This window comes from Tachyglossus aculeatus, chromosome 18 (genome assembly GCF_015852505.1).
Source record: "Tachyglossus aculeatus isolate mTacAcu1 chromosome 18, mTacAcu1.pri, whole genome shotgun sequence".
In the NCBI taxonomy this organism is placed as follows: Eukaryota; Metazoa; Chordata; class Mammalia; order Monotremata; family Tachyglossidae; genus Tachyglossus; species Tachyglossus aculeatus.
Genome location: NC_052083.1, coordinates 36,748,532 through 36,763,339, shown reverse-complemented (window position 1 = coordinate 36,763,339; position 14,808 = coordinate 36,748,532). Strand labels below are relative to the sequence as shown.

At 53.2% G+C, this 14,808-nt stretch overlaps 1 protein-coding gene across 2 annotated transcripts in view; it reads left to right on the top strand.

The window, feature by feature from the left end:
• Positions 1-14,808, top strand: part of ERI3 (ERI1 exoribonuclease family member 3) — a 182,577-nt gene that overhangs the window by 7,282 nt on the left and 160,487 nt on the right. Inside the window, exon 2 of one of the 2 annotated variants that reach the window (XM_038760495.1) lies at positions 11,544-11,823. In XM_038760495.1, coding sequence (XP_038616423.1) covers positions 11,728-11,823 — 96 coding nt within the window. In that variant the 5' untranslated portion in view covers positions 11,544-11,727. The remainder of the gene's footprint in view (positions 1-11,543; positions 11,824-14,808) is intronic. The other variant, XM_038760496.1, reaches the window with a different exon arrangement.

The window sequence follows — 14,808 nt, the reverse complement described above, 5'->3', positions numbered from 1 at the left end:
TAATTCCCAGGCCCGGGCTCTATCCACTAGGCCATGCTGCTTCTCACGGGCGAACTGAATGAGTGTGTACGGTACTTTGAGTTCCCTGGAGATTAGCAGCGGTTCGGTGATTATCTGCACTCTCTAGGACGGAGCGTAATTCAACTTTATCTAGCGTTCGGATAACGGAATGAGAGGGGTCCGACTATCTTGGACTCTGTGTCCAGTTTATAGTCAGCAGTTTAGTTTGCATGCAGATAGCCAGCTTGGCCTTGGAGCTGCATTTTTGGAAGGCTCTAGACTCAGAGAAGTCTAGAGAAGCAGTGTGGCTCAGTGGAGAGAGCTTTGGAGTCAGAGGTCATGGGTTCAAATCCCAGCTCCGCCACTCGTCAGCTGTGTGACTGTGGGCAAGTCACTTCACTTCTCTGGGCCTCAGTTACCTCATCTGTCAAATGGGGATGAAGACTGTGAGCCCCATGTGGGGCAACCGGATCACCTTGTAACCTTCCCAGCGCTTAGAACAGTGCTTTGCACATAGTAAACGCTTAATAAATGCCATTATTATTATTAAGCCCATTGTGGGCAGGGAACGGGTCTACCAAACTCTGTTCTATTGGACTCTCCCAAGCGCTTAGTACAGTGCTTCACCCAAGGCTAGAGTCCCTCTAGATTGTAAGGCTGTTGTGGGCATGGAAAGTATTCCGTTTGACTCTCCCAAGCGCTTAGTATAGTGCTCGGCACATAGTAAGCACTCAATAAATACGATTGATGGATTGATTGAAGGCATTCTGAGTCAGCTGCTTTAGCTCCTCCTCCAGTACTCAACCAGTCGATCCATCGGTAATATTTGAGCGCTTACTGTGTGCAAAGCGCTGGACTGAGCGCTTGGGAGGGTACAGTAGATCTCTGGCCTTCAGGAGCTTAAAATCTAGTGGGGGGAGACCGACAGCAATCTATCAGACAATCTGCTTACTACGTGCAGAGAGTATATTACTTGGGAGAGTACATTACAACAGAACTAGCTGACACGCTCCCTGCCCATAATGAGCTTCCAGTCTAGAGGGGGAGACTGGCATTACTCTAAATAAAACAATAATGATTAAAATAAATAACTGAAAATAAATTACAGATAGGGGAATTTGAGGATTAGAGGCGGCGTGTACAAAATGAGGTTCACGTCCCACATCGGGGCTTCCAGTCTTCATCCCCGTTTTCCAGGGGAGGTAACTGAGGCCTAGAGAAATGAAGTGATTCGCCCAAGGTCACACAGCAGGCAGGTGGCAGAGCCGGGATCAGAACCCAGACACCCGGGTCTTTGCTCTTTCCTCTTGGGGGTGAGTATCAGAGTATCAAACAGATATCATCATTATTATCAAAGGGCTCACGGGACACAGAATCAAGTGTGGAGGCGTTGTTGAAGGGGAGGCGAATGGAGTGGGAAAACGAGAGGTCGTTTGGTTGGTCGGTCGGTATTCATTCATTCATTCAATCGTATTTATTATGATTTATTAATCATATTTATTACCCGGACTGTGCTCGGCGCGTTGACTGGTTTGGTGAGCTGTTGGGAATGACTTCCTGAGTAGAAGCTCTCTTACGGGAGAGACCGCGGCTTCCGGCACCGAAATCTGGGGGCTGCTTGGAGAGGGAGCAGAGGACCACGTTGAATCCTCCGGGCGGACCAAATGGACCCCTCCCGTTCACCCCTCCACGGCTTCGCGCCCTCTTGAATTCTGTCTTCCGACTTCTTTTCAACTCTCCCTTCCGGTACTTGTTGACTAGGACTTGTCCTGGTATTCAGCCTCAGTTGGAGTTTACCCTGCAGAGTTGCCGGCGGCCCGGGCCGAACCGGGCTTCTACCGTATTTATTCTGGGGTGGGCACCCCTTTCTGGAGGCCGTGTTGAGGGGAGATGGCGATGGAGCTCAGCAGGTGGGCAGGGCAATCAATCAATCGTATTTATTGAGCGCTTACTGTGTGCAGAGCACTGTACTAAGCACTTGGGAAGGACAAGTTGGCAACATATAGAGACAGTCCCTACCCAACAGTGGGCTCACAGTCTAAAAGTCCATGACCAGTTCGTGCCTTGTTTGCCAGACTGACCCTGAGACTCACCCAAGGGGGAATTCTGCCACCGGTCTCTGAGGTGGACTTTGGAGAAAAGGTCCCAAATCAGCCAGTCAGTCGCATTTATTGAGCGCTTACTGTGTGCAGAACACTGTACTAAGTATTTAGTAACGGATACATTCCCTGCCCACCGTGAGCTTGCAGTCTAGAGGGGGAGACAGACATTAATATAAATAAATAAAGTACAGTTATGTGCCTAAGTGCTGTGGGGCTGGGAGGGAGGATGAGTGAAAGGAGCAGGTCAGGACATCGCCCAACGGAGTGGAAGAAAAGGAAAAGAGGGCTTATTCAGGGAAGACCCCTTGCAGGAGATGTGCCTTGGATAAGGCTTTGAAGGGGAGGAGAGTAATTGTCTGTCAGATATGAGGAGAGCGGGCATTCCAGGCCAGAGGCAGGATGTGGGCGAGAAATTGGTAGCGAGATAGATGAACAAATGTATTCATTCCTGGTCCCGACATTTGAGACGTTAAGGGGGAATCCCTAAACGTCTGAAATCCACTAGATTGAAAGCTCCTTCCATCATTCAGTGGTATTTATCATTCATTCATTCATTCAGTCGTATTTGTTGAGCGCTTATTGTGTGCAGAGCACTGTACTTGGGTACACTTGGGGGAATACAGTAGGACAGAGTTGTGTTGTGTTGTGTATTGTTGTTGTTATTGTTCCGTGAAGATCCAAGGTTTGAGTTCTCTAAATCTATTATTATTATTATTTTTTGAATGGGGAATTCAGTATCAGGGGAAACTCCAAAAAAGTGCTTGCGGATCACGGGCCGATCGCGGGGAGTGGGGGACACGGCCCCAGAGTCGAGGGGCTGGGCTTGACCTCTGGGATCACTCCTCTTGGTGGTCTTCCGGATGGGTGCCCCCTCCTCTAATAACTGCCGGGCGGTGTTCGGCCCCTTCCCCGCCTCCACACCCCCAAAGCCACCCTCCTTCGAGCCCTGAAGGCGTGGTGTGGGAGTCAGAGGGCTCAGATGGTTGCCGCCTCTTCCCGTTGGGGTGAGGGCGTCCTGACGTGCACCCTGAACTCAGGGATCTGGGACATTGGGAATCAATCGATCGTATTGAACTAAGAGCTTGGGAGAGGACAGCATAACATGACACATTTCCCACCCACAACGAGTGTACAGTCTGGGAGCGGGGCAAACATCAATATAAATGAATTACGGGTATCTACGTAAGTGCTGTGGGGCCGAGGAGGGGGGTGGTGAAGAAAGGGAGCAAATCGGGGCGACGCAGAAGGGAGTGGGAGAAGAGGAAAGGAAGGCTTAGTCAGGGAAGGCTTCTTGGAGGAGAGGTGTCTTTAATAAGGCTCTGAAAGTGGGGAGAGTGGTTGTCGGGTTTGAAGAGGGAGGACATTCCAGTCGGCGGCGAGATGGAGGTCCAGTGAGGAGGTTGTTGTTGAATGAAGTGAGCGGGCCATCAGCTGTCTAAATCTGCGGCCCTCGTAACGTCCGGGGGGGCCTTCGGAAAGATCGGCCTGCTGGCAAGCCCATATGTGACCCGGAACGCTGCTTGCTCTCTCCCAGCTGGACCCCGCAGATGCCAGGGGGCCCGAGAACCGTTTAGTAAACAGTCACGGTTTTTATGGACCGGCTGACGGGGGACTTCGGAGGCCAGAAGTGCGGTAGGGATGCGCTCCGGCTTCAGCCGCCCCACCGGGGCCTCGCTGGAGGAGGGGCTGCCGTCGGCAAACAGGCGGTCCGTAGTATTTCCCGGCCGTCCCCTGTGCCTGCCAGCCGTCAGCAAAAAGGTTGGGCCCCGGCGGAAGGTGCCAGCCGAATCTGTTGCCGCATTTCGATAACCGGAGCGAGGCCACCGTGTTTCGCCCTCCTCTCTCCGGCCTTTTCCGGCTGACATTTTTTGGCCACGTTTACTGTATCTTGCAGAGACGATCCAGTGCTTTTCGAGCAGCATTCGGGAGTTTAGACGGGCTGTTACGGAGCAGGGAGCAGAAGGGGAGCGAGGCTAATCTAGTCACACACACACACACACACACACACACACACATACTGTCGACGGTAGCTGCAGAAAGCCCCCTGGTAGCCCAGCGGTGGCATTCCCGAGCCTTTCCTGAACTTCCGGGAAGGCCCACCAGCCAGGGGCGGGGCTCAGGGCAAGTCACCCAGCCTTGGGTAGGTTTCCAAACCAGTCATTGAGTGGCCTTTTGGGGAGCGCTTCCCGTGGGTGGAAATGTCCCGAGCGCTCGGGAGCGTTTGGCGGAAGACCTGACCCCCTGCTCCCAAGGAGCTGGCAGTGTAGCGGAAGAGCTGTCCATATGGCCTGTAGAGAAGCAGCGTGGCTCAGTGGAAAGAGCTCGGGCTTTGGAGTCAGAGGTCATGGGTTCAAATCCTGGTTCCGCCGCTTGTCAGCTGTGTGGCTTTGGGCAAGTCACTTCACTTCTCTGGGCCTCAGTGACCTCATCTGTAAAATGGGGATTAAGACTGTGAGCCCCACATGGGACAACCTGATCACCTTGTATCCCCCAGTGCTTAGAACAGTGCTTTGCACATAGTAAGTGCTTAATAAATGCCATTATTATTATTATTATCCCTCTTCTGCCCTTTGCTCTCCCCCGCCCCTCCCCACCCCGCAGTCCCCTCCCACCATGAAGGAGCCCATCCTGAGCACCCGGGACCCAGGCCTCCAGGCCCCAGCCCCTCATTGGCTCTGGGTTTGGGCAAGTCACTTTACTTCCTTGGGCCTCAGTTATCCCATCTCTAAAATGGGGGTTGAGCCTGAGCCCCACATGGGACAGGGACTGTGTCCAAGCCAATTTGCTTATATCCACCCCAGCGCTTGGTACAGGGCCTGGCACATAGTAAGCGCTTCACAAGTAGCATAATTATTTATATTATCGACTCCTGTCCTGAATCCTGTCTCGTTGTCCCCCCTCACCCCCACTCCATAACGGGTTTCACGGGCTCCATCTCCTAAAGGGTCACTTTTCTAACCGTCGGAAATTTGGGGAGCTCATCGTAATGCGGCCTCTGAAACCTCCCCCGCTCCTAATTACCTGCCTCCTTCATGCAGAGTGGACGGGGGACTTTTATAACCATTTTCAGGTGTTTAGGCCCAGATGATCCAACAAATAATAATACTGATGATGGTATCTGTTAAGCGCTTCCTGTGTGCCAGGCGCTGTTCTAAGCGCCGGGGGAGATACGAGGTCATCGAGTTGGACACCGTCCCCATCCCACATAGGACTCACAGTCTTAATCCCCATTTTACAGATGAGGGAACCGAGGCACAGAGAAGTCAAGTGACTGGGGCAGAAGCAGGGTTGGGGTGGTTGGCGTGGCGTGGCCCCCAAATGGATGGGGGAGGAAGCTGGCGGGTGAACACACACACACACACACACACACACACACACAAACTCACAACGGTTAACGTGGTGAGGGAAGGGACTTTTTTGCATTATTGACGTTAGCGTCTGTTGGGTCTCGAGCCAGTTGTTGGGAGCCGGTACCTACTCCCGAAACAGCTTTGATTCTTCCCCTTTAGAGTGCCTTAAAATCACTCGATCATATTGAGCGATTACTGTGTGCAGAGTACCGGACGAAACACTTGGGAGAACATAGAGTTGGTAGACCAGTTGCCTGCCCACAATGAGTTTGCAGTCTAGAGGAGGAGACAGACATTAATAAAAAGAAATAAATTACCAATATGCACATAAGTGCTGTGGGGCTGAGGTTGGGGGGCGAATGAAGGGGATGAATCCAAATGCGAGGACGGACATTAATTAAAAGAAATAAATTACCAATATGCAAATAAGTGCTGTGGGGCTGTGGTGGGGGGCGGTGAATGAATGAAGAAGATGAATCCAAATGCGAGGATGAAGCAGAAAGGAGTGGGAGAAGAGGAAATGAGGATTTAGTCGGGAAGACCTCTTGGAGGAGGAGTGCCTTCAGTAAGGCTTTGAAGATGGGAAATGGATCTGATAGGATGGGAACCTGTCTCATTAAGGGGATTTTTTTTGTTGTTTTTTATGGTACTTGTTAAGCACTTCTTTGTATTATTTCTAGACTGTGAGCCCGCTGTTGGGTAGGGACTGTCTCTATGTGTTGCCGACTTGTACTTCCCAAGCGCTTAGTACAGTGCTCTGTACACAGTAAGCGCTCAATAAATATGATTGATTGATTGATTAAGCGCTTCCTGTATGCCAGGCACTGTACTAAGCCCTAGGAACAAGCTAACACAGTCCCTGCCCCACACGGGGTTTCCAGTGAAATCGGAGGGTGGAGGATTGAATCCCCAGTTTACGGATGAGGTAACCGAGGTACAGTGAAGTGACTTGCCCAAGGTCACGCAGCTGAAAAGCGGCAGAGCCGGAATGAGACCCCAAGTCCTTGGACTGCCCGTCAGGGTTAAGATAGGAACATGAGGTGGGGTGAGCAATTTATCAGTCTCTCACATTAATCTGTGATTTCCCAACACTGTAGGTTTGTGCCCCGGGGCCACTGGGCTGGTGATTGTTCACTTTGGCTGGCCGGGGGCTCCTGAGCTTAGGGTGCGTGGCCAGCAAGGCTTTCTCGTGACCTTTTCACTCTCCCACATTTCCCTCGACTGCATTGATCTTCAGCAGGCTAAGCGTTTTTTTGTTTTTCCCCAGTGGTATTTGTGAAGCGCTTACTGTGTGTCAAACACTGCTCTAAACACTGAGGTGGGTACAAGTTAATTAGGTCTGACACGGTCCCTGTCCCGCCTGGGGCTTACAGTCTAGGAGGGAGAACAGGTATTGAGTCCCCTTTTCTCAGTCGAGGAAACTGAGGCGCCAGAGTGAAGTGACTGGCCCAAGGTCACACAGCGAGCAGTGGGCAGAGCTGGGATTAGAATGCAGGTAATAATAATAATAATAATGATGGCATTTATTAAGCACTTACTATGTGCAAAGCACTGTTCTAAGTGCTGGGGAGGTTGCAAGGTGATCAGGGTGCCCCACGGTGGGCTCACAGTCTTCATCCCCATTTTCCAGATGAGGTAACTGAGGCCCAGAGAAGTGAAGTGACTCGCCCAAAGTCACACAGCCGACAAGTGGCGGAGCCGGAATTTGAACCCATGACCTCTGACTCCAAAGCCCGGGCTCTTTCCACTGAGCCACACTGCTTCTCAGGGTTTGGGATGGCGAGGGCAGGGTGGATTATAAGAAAGGTGCCGGGCAATAAGTCAGTGGTGGGTGAGGGAGAGTCTGCCCACCCCTGACGCCCCATCCCCATCTCGGGCCCCCTAAACTGGGATTTTCCGGGGAACCAATGCCCCCTGAGGTCTCTGAGCCCCCTCCATCCCCCAACCCGCCTTCCCGGAGAGGGATATTTACCCAAGGCCCGGGAAGACTTCCTCAGTGGGTTCTCTAATCTGGAGCTTCCGGGTCTCCCAGGTAAATCTAGATGTAGTCTTTTAATAAAGGCCTATTATTTACCTCAGTAAACGCGGGTTTTGGCACAAGCGTTACTTGGTAGGGCGGTGAGGGGCACTGGTCACCGTCCTCGGCCGGCTGGAAGAGAGCCCAGCCGCTGACTGAAGCCCTCCCCGACTGGGGTAGAGGGGGCTTCGTCCCCTACCCACCGAAGGGCTTCGAAAGAGAAAGAAACAGAAACCTCGAGTGTACGAGCAAACGTGTCTGCTGCTTTGTTGATGCAAAGTGATGAAAACCATCTGAAGATCCCCAAAATCAATCAATCAATCGTATTTATTGAGCGCTTACTGTGTGTAGAGCACTGTACTAAGCGCTTGGGAAGTCCAAGTTGGCAGCATATAGAGACGGTCCCTACCCAACAGTGGGCTCACAGTCTAGAAGGGGGAGACAGACAATAAAACAAAACATATTAACAAAATAAAATAAATAGAATAGATGTGTAAATGGCCCTCTACGTTCATTCATTCATGAGAAGCAGCGTGGCTTAGTGGAAAGAACCTGGGCGTTGGAGTCAGAGGGCATGGGTTCAAATCCCTGCTCCGCCAGTTGTCAGCTGTATGACTTTGGGCAAGTCACTTCACTTCTCTGGGCCTCAGTTCCCTCATCTGGAAAATAGGGATTAAGACTGTGAGCCCCCATGGGACAACCTGATTGCCTTGTAACCTCCCCAGCGCTTAGAACAGGGCTTTGCACATGGTAAGCGCTTAATAAATGCCATCATTATTTCTAGACTGTGAGCCCGTTGGGTAGGGACCGTCTCTATATGTTGCCAACTTGTACTTCCTAAGCGCTTAGTACAGTGCTCTGCACACAGTAAGCGCTCAATAAAGGCGATTGAATGAATGAATGAATGCCAACATTATTATTATTATTATTCATGTAGTCAGTCAAATTTATTGAGCGCACAAAGTGCAGAGCCCTGTCCTAAGCGCTTAGGAGAGTACAATGTAACAATAAATAAAATTTCCTGCCCTGTAAGCTTATTGTGGGCAGGGAACGTGACTACCAACCCTGTTGCGGTGTATCCTTCCAACCGCTTAGTACAGTGCCCTGCAAACAGTAAATGCTCAATAAATACCAATGATTGATTGATTCTCGTCCCCCTTTCCCCCCTCAACAAAGAGTCCAGGCCCTGCTCCCTTTCTAAACTTCCTGTAGATCGTAAGGTCCTTGGGGCAGGGAACGTGTCTACCAGCCCTGTTGTAGTATACTAATATACTACTTCGACTAGTATATCGAATCCCGGCTCTGCCCAGTGTCAGCTGTGTGACTTTGGGCAAGTCACTTAACTTCTCTGTGCCTCAGTTACCTCATCTGTAAAATGGGGATTAAGACTGTGAGCCCCCTGTGGGACAACCTGATCACCTTGTAACCTCCCCAGCACTTGGAACAGTGCTTTGCACATAGTGCTTAATAAATGCCATTATTATTATTATGCTGAGAGCTCACCTCCTCCAGGAGGCCTTCCCAGACTGAGCCCCTTCCTTCCTCTCCCCCTCGTCCCCCTCTCCATCCCCCCCATCGTACCTCCTTCCCTTCCCCACAGCACCTGTATATATAGATATATGTTTGTACAGATTTATTACTCTATTTATTTATTTATTTTACTTGTACATATCTATTCTATTTATTTTATTTTGTTAGTATGTTTGGATTTTTTTTTCTCTGTCTCCCCCTTTTAGACTGTGAGCCCAATGTTGGGTAGGGACTGTCTCTATATGTTGCCAATTTGTACTTCCCAAGCGCTTAGTACAGTGCTCTGCACATAGTAACCGCTCAATAAATATGATTGATTGATATACTGTCCCAAGTGCTTAATACAGCGCACAACACAAAGTAAGCGCTCAGTAAATGCCGTCGATCAGTTGATTGATCGAAGTTTCCCATCCCTTACACGTTGGTGCCTTTAAGGTCAGCTTGTCGGGGGGTCCGAGGAAGTTCTTCTGGCCCCCCGCGCTAACGGGCTGAGACTGGGCAGGAATCCATACTTAACTGCCCCTTGCAGTTAGCGCTCAATTGTTGTTTTTTTTATGATATCCGTTAAGCGCTTATTATGTGCCAGGCACTGTCCTGAGCGCTGGGGTAGCTGCAGCTAATGGGGTGAGACACAGTCCAGCCCCAAATAGGGCTCACAGTCTTCATCCCCATTTTACAGATCTGAGGCACAGAGAAGTGAAGCTTCTTGCCCAGGGTCACACAGCAGACGGGCGGCGGAGCCGGGATTAGAACCTGGCTCCTTCTGACTCGCGGGCCCGTGCTCTAGCCACCGGGCATCTCAGTGCCCCGGAGAAGCAGCGTGGCTCAGTGGAAAGAGCCCGGGCTTTGGAGTCAGGGGTCGTGGGTTCAAATCCCGGCCCTGCCGATTGTCAGCTGTGTGACTTTGGGCAAGTCACGCAACTTCTCCGGGCCTCAGTTACCTCATCTGGAAAATGGGGATTAAGACTGTGGGACAACCTGATCACCTCAGTAATAGTAAGCGCTTAATAAATGCCATCATCATCATTATTATTATCAATTGGCAGGGGCCTTGGCACTCATCGGGAAGAGGGCAGGCGGGCGGAGCCGTGTGGATCGGAAGTGACACTGGTGGAAATTTGGGGTGTTGCCTGTGGAAGGAGAGGGGGGACAGCCATCTCTTCCCTCTGAGCAATTTATTTGCGAGCAGCACTTTAAACTCGGGTTTTCATATTTGTCCGGCCCCCAGGAATAGGCGCTGTGGACGTTTAAAACAAAAGCCATTAAAAGGAAAATCATTTCAAGGCCGCCCCCGCCCCTCTTTTTCTTGCACATGTGCACTTTAGAACATTTTATTGGATTTTTAGTAACGCTCCTATTACTGCCACATCTGTGTTTCTCTCTTTTTCGTCCCCACTTAAAAAACAAAAGAGAACCAAGCCCTCCAGCCGGGCAGCATTGAGGGGCGGGGGGCGAGTCAGCCAGGCCGGTCAAGGCAGGGGGTTCGGAAGGCCGCTCATCCGGATTGAGGGAATATCGGGCTCTGGAATTCTGGGAGGGTCCCGGACGCGGGAGATGGATGGATTTCTGTCACGCTTTTTCCCCCAACAAGCTCAAGAGTTTGACTGACCTCTCCAGGATTCTCACTCTGTTTACGGGAAATTGAGAGGGGCAGGGGGGTTTTCTCCCCACCCCTCCGCCGCTATTCCTGCCCTCCTCCTCCTTGGCCACCTTAGACGTTTCTCCAGTTCACGTATTGACTCATTCGGGGTTTGCTTTTGTTGTTCCCAGTGGTGTATTTCCCCTCTGGTTTCCCTCGCGTGTGCCCATTTGGCTCTACCCGTCTCTCGAGTGCATCGTATGCTTTTGGCGGGTAGGGGCCGTGTCACATACAACCCGCTCCCACACGCCTCGGTCAGGGCCCCGCACACGGGAGGAGGGGTTCAGTATCCTTGACCAAACGAGCACGTCTCCAAGGGCTCCGTCACCAGGCCGCGAGCAGGTGCCAGGCAGGAATGGGATCCTCGGCAGAGCCGACCCACCGAGATTAGCGTGGGTCTGGGGTCCGGTTTGGCTAGGGGGGTCGTTCTTTTCCCTTCTCCGGCCCGTGAGTCGAGGTCACGGCCCGTTCGGGAAGGGCGGCCTGGAAAGGCCCGGAACTCGGGTCCCAGGTGACCGCATGTCGGGCGGAAGTAATTGTAATAATTATGGGGTTTGTCGAGCGCTTATTCCATGCCCGCCACTGTACTAAGCGCTGGGGTGGATTCGAGCAAATCGGGTTGGACGCAGTCCCTGCCCCACGTGGGACTCAAGGTCTCAATCCCCAGGTTACAGATGAGACACAGGGAACTGAAGTGTCTTTCCCAAGGTCACGCAGCAGACGAGTGGTGGAGCCAGAATTAGAACCCATGACCTTCTGATTGTCAGGCCACGTAATACAGCATAGAGACAAGACGCTCCCGTGCCGGGGCGGTGGGGATGAAATCATGGGTCATTGCTGGGAGATTAACGCCGACTCCTTTGTTTCTTTTTCCTCTCCCCCGTCCCCACTCCTTTTTCCCTAAGTTTTAGATGCCTCTTGATGTTCAATGGTAGCCCTGGGCCGTAGCAGATCTGCCAGGTGTCCTCCGCGTCTGCGTCTGAGGGTGCGAAAAGCGCTGGGCTCCCCGCTGCCCTCCCACCGAGGCCCGGTCCAGGAGTTTGGCTCCGCCCCGGCAGGAAACTGGCGTCCCACAGCTTCGGAGCGCCCATGGCAGCGATGTCATCCTTCCCCCCGCAGAGATATCACTACTTTTTAGTGCTGGACTTTGAGGCCACGTGCGACAAGCCGCAGATTCATCCTCAGGTAACGGCTCGGGAACTTCCTCTTGTCTCCTTGGCGTGCGGGAGGGGTGCCGGGAGGGCCGGGGGACTGGTTCTCGGGGGGCCTCTCCACTTGGAGCTGGGGGGTATTCCTTGGCCCCTGGCTCGCTCTCGTCCCCCAAAGTTTTGGTGCTTTTTTGCACCCCCCTTGGCTGGGGCGGTGGGGAGGGATTTGCTCCGGCTGGGACGTGGGGGCACGGGGTGGGCCGAACCCACGCCCCCCTGAAAAACGAACATTTCGCCCACCCACAGTTCCTCCCCTGCCTCTCGGAAGACCAGTCCTCATCTGGTTACTGTTCCGGGAGAAACGGCACTGGGCCTCAGTGATTTTAAGGATTTTAAAATCCTTAAAAAAAAAAAACAACAAACCCAAAAAACTGCCCATCCCTCACGAGCTAAACCATCAAAAGCCACCTGCCCTTGGGCCAGTAGCACCGAGACGAGGGCGAGTCCGAATGCTCTGCGCACGGTGCCGTGGGCGGGCAGTCTGCCTTCACGTGGAGCCCGGGTGGATCTCCCTCCTGCTGGGGTTCTTGGGCTTCCAGAGACTCTTCCTCCCACAGGCGTGCCCGGCCCGTGGGGCCACAGCCCCGGGGAAGCTGTAAACTGGTTCTTCCGGGCCTCTGTGGCGTGGGTTTGGTGTGCGTACGTTTTGCCGCAGAGCCCCGGTGCATGAGTAGCTGGTTTCTAGCCAGCAGTAAAATGGCGCCTGAGCGGAATACAATTATTGTCGACATTGAGGAACCTTGTCCTCTAGGCCTTGCCCCCCCAGGGCAGAAGCTTGCCTGAGGCCGGGGTAGAGCTACAGCTCATCTCCTCCTCCTCGTCCTCCTCCTCTTCGGGGAAGTCTCGTTTTCCTCAGCTGTTCCGTGGGAGGAGAGGTACCCATCGTCCATATGCAGTTTGACTCCCGTCTCCCTCTGCCCCTGTTTGATTGACAGCTCCTTGAAATCAGGGAGGGGCGATACAAGTAACACTCTCTCAAGACCCTACCGTGATGGTCCGTAACTAAGCAGGGGTTCGGATATTCGTGAGGGAATGAAATGCGGAACTAAACCTTGCAGTGTGATGGAGGGGGATGGCGAGGATTTCTTTGTTTTTTTTCCCCTCTCAGTTGTGTTCGCCGTTGCTTAGTGTTGGGTAGTTCTGGGGGCCAAAGAGCTTGTGGTGACCCAGAAGCCCCATCCCATCGCTGTGGGAACATTCGCTGTTGGTGTTGAGCCATAGGGTGAGTCAAGCGAGTGGGGAAAAAAGGCCCAAAGCTGTCGTCAGCCCTGCCTCGGGGAAAGAAAAGCGGATCAGGGCTTCCAGAGTCCTTTCTGGGGTCCTAGGAGATGTATCCCCCACCTGCAGGTCGACCGAACCCCGATTCCGGTCTCCCCCGAGAGTCGGGACACTCCGGGGCCCCCGCTTCGCCTCACCCCTGCCGGGTCCAGGGGCCCTGAGATGTCTGCGGAAGGGTGACCACCGGGCCCTGAGATTTCCAGGTCTGCCCAGGGTCCGTAGCGGGGTTTAGTGTAGGGCCGGTCAACGCACTTCTGAGATTGGGAGAATGAAGGAGCCACCTGGGGGCTTTGGGAAGGGGTGGGTGGACATTTGGAGAATTCCAAGTTGGGCTTCAGGCTTCCGGGCATCCTCTTTGCAGACGGCGCCGTGGATGAATTTATGGGAAAGCAACAGAGGCCGGAGCAACGGCAACAACCAAATGCGGGGGGATCCTCTCCCCCGTCCCCCCGGGCAGAGCGCCAGAAGGGAGGCAAGGCCGAACGCCGCCGCGGTGGCCTTGCCGGTGGGCGGCCGGATCCCCTCCCCCGGGCTCGGGGCTCAGCCCTGGTGAGAATAATAATAATAATAATAATGGCATTTGTTAAACGCTTACTATGTGCGAAGCACTGTTCTAAGCGCTGGGGGGGAGACAAGGTGATCAGGTTGTCCCACGTGGGGCTCACAGTCTTAATCCCCATTTTACAGATGAGGGAACTGAGGCTCAGAGAAGTTAAGTGACTTGCCCAAGGTCACACAGCTGACAAGGGGCGGAGTCGGGATTCGAACCCATGACCTCTGGCTCCCAAGCCCGGGCTCTTCCGACTGAGCCACGCTGCTTCTCTAATCCAGGGAGAATCCAGGGAGAGGACAGGGCTGGTGGGTGGCAATCCCCTCCGGTCCCCGTCTTGCCGGTGGGCAGGCAGAGGCATTGCCGCTCTTCCGTCAGACCGGCAAATGAAATGCAAAACCGACGTTAATGCAACATTATGGTTGAGATTAAATGCACCCAAATCAGGAAATTCAAAGTTATGCCTCCCACAGCCACGATAACTCAGCCTCCCCTGACACGTGCAGTATTTTGTGTTAGTGTGGAGGGTGTTATATGTTGAGACATTAAAGTTAAAACCATAAGCAGAGCACAGAATGCTTGAAGGGGCTGAGTTATGACGACGGAGCCGTAAGTGTTCTTCCGCGCTGCTCCTGACTCCCAGAATTATTTCCCCCCCCGCCCAGCGGGCAAGTCATTTCCATTCTTCCCCGACCACTTTCTCCCAAAGAGCAGACTCCCCACCTCCCCGGGGGCCTCTCCTAGGTCCTCAGGGGCCATTCCGTGCAAGGCCGGTGATGACCGGACCCCCTCGGCCCATGGTGACCACTTGTCCGCTCTTTCCTTAAAAAGGGGACGCTGACCGGTGCCTTCCCGGGCTCATCCGTGGTCACTTCCTGTTCATCCGGAGTGGGCTCCATCATCTTCCCCCCACATCCCTTCTCCGGTGCCCCTCAAGGGGTGTGGTCAGTTGTAACGCCCCCTCTTCCTCCCCGACCAAGAGTTGAAGCCGATCTGGGACCCGTCGGGGTTTTAAAATGAGGAATGTGGAAATGGAGGCTACGGGACGGCCAGGGGTGTGGAGGCCTCGCCTGGCCAGGCCTCATTTTCCCTGAAAAGTCAGCCATCTCCGGCCCTGTGGGGCGGCCTCTGACT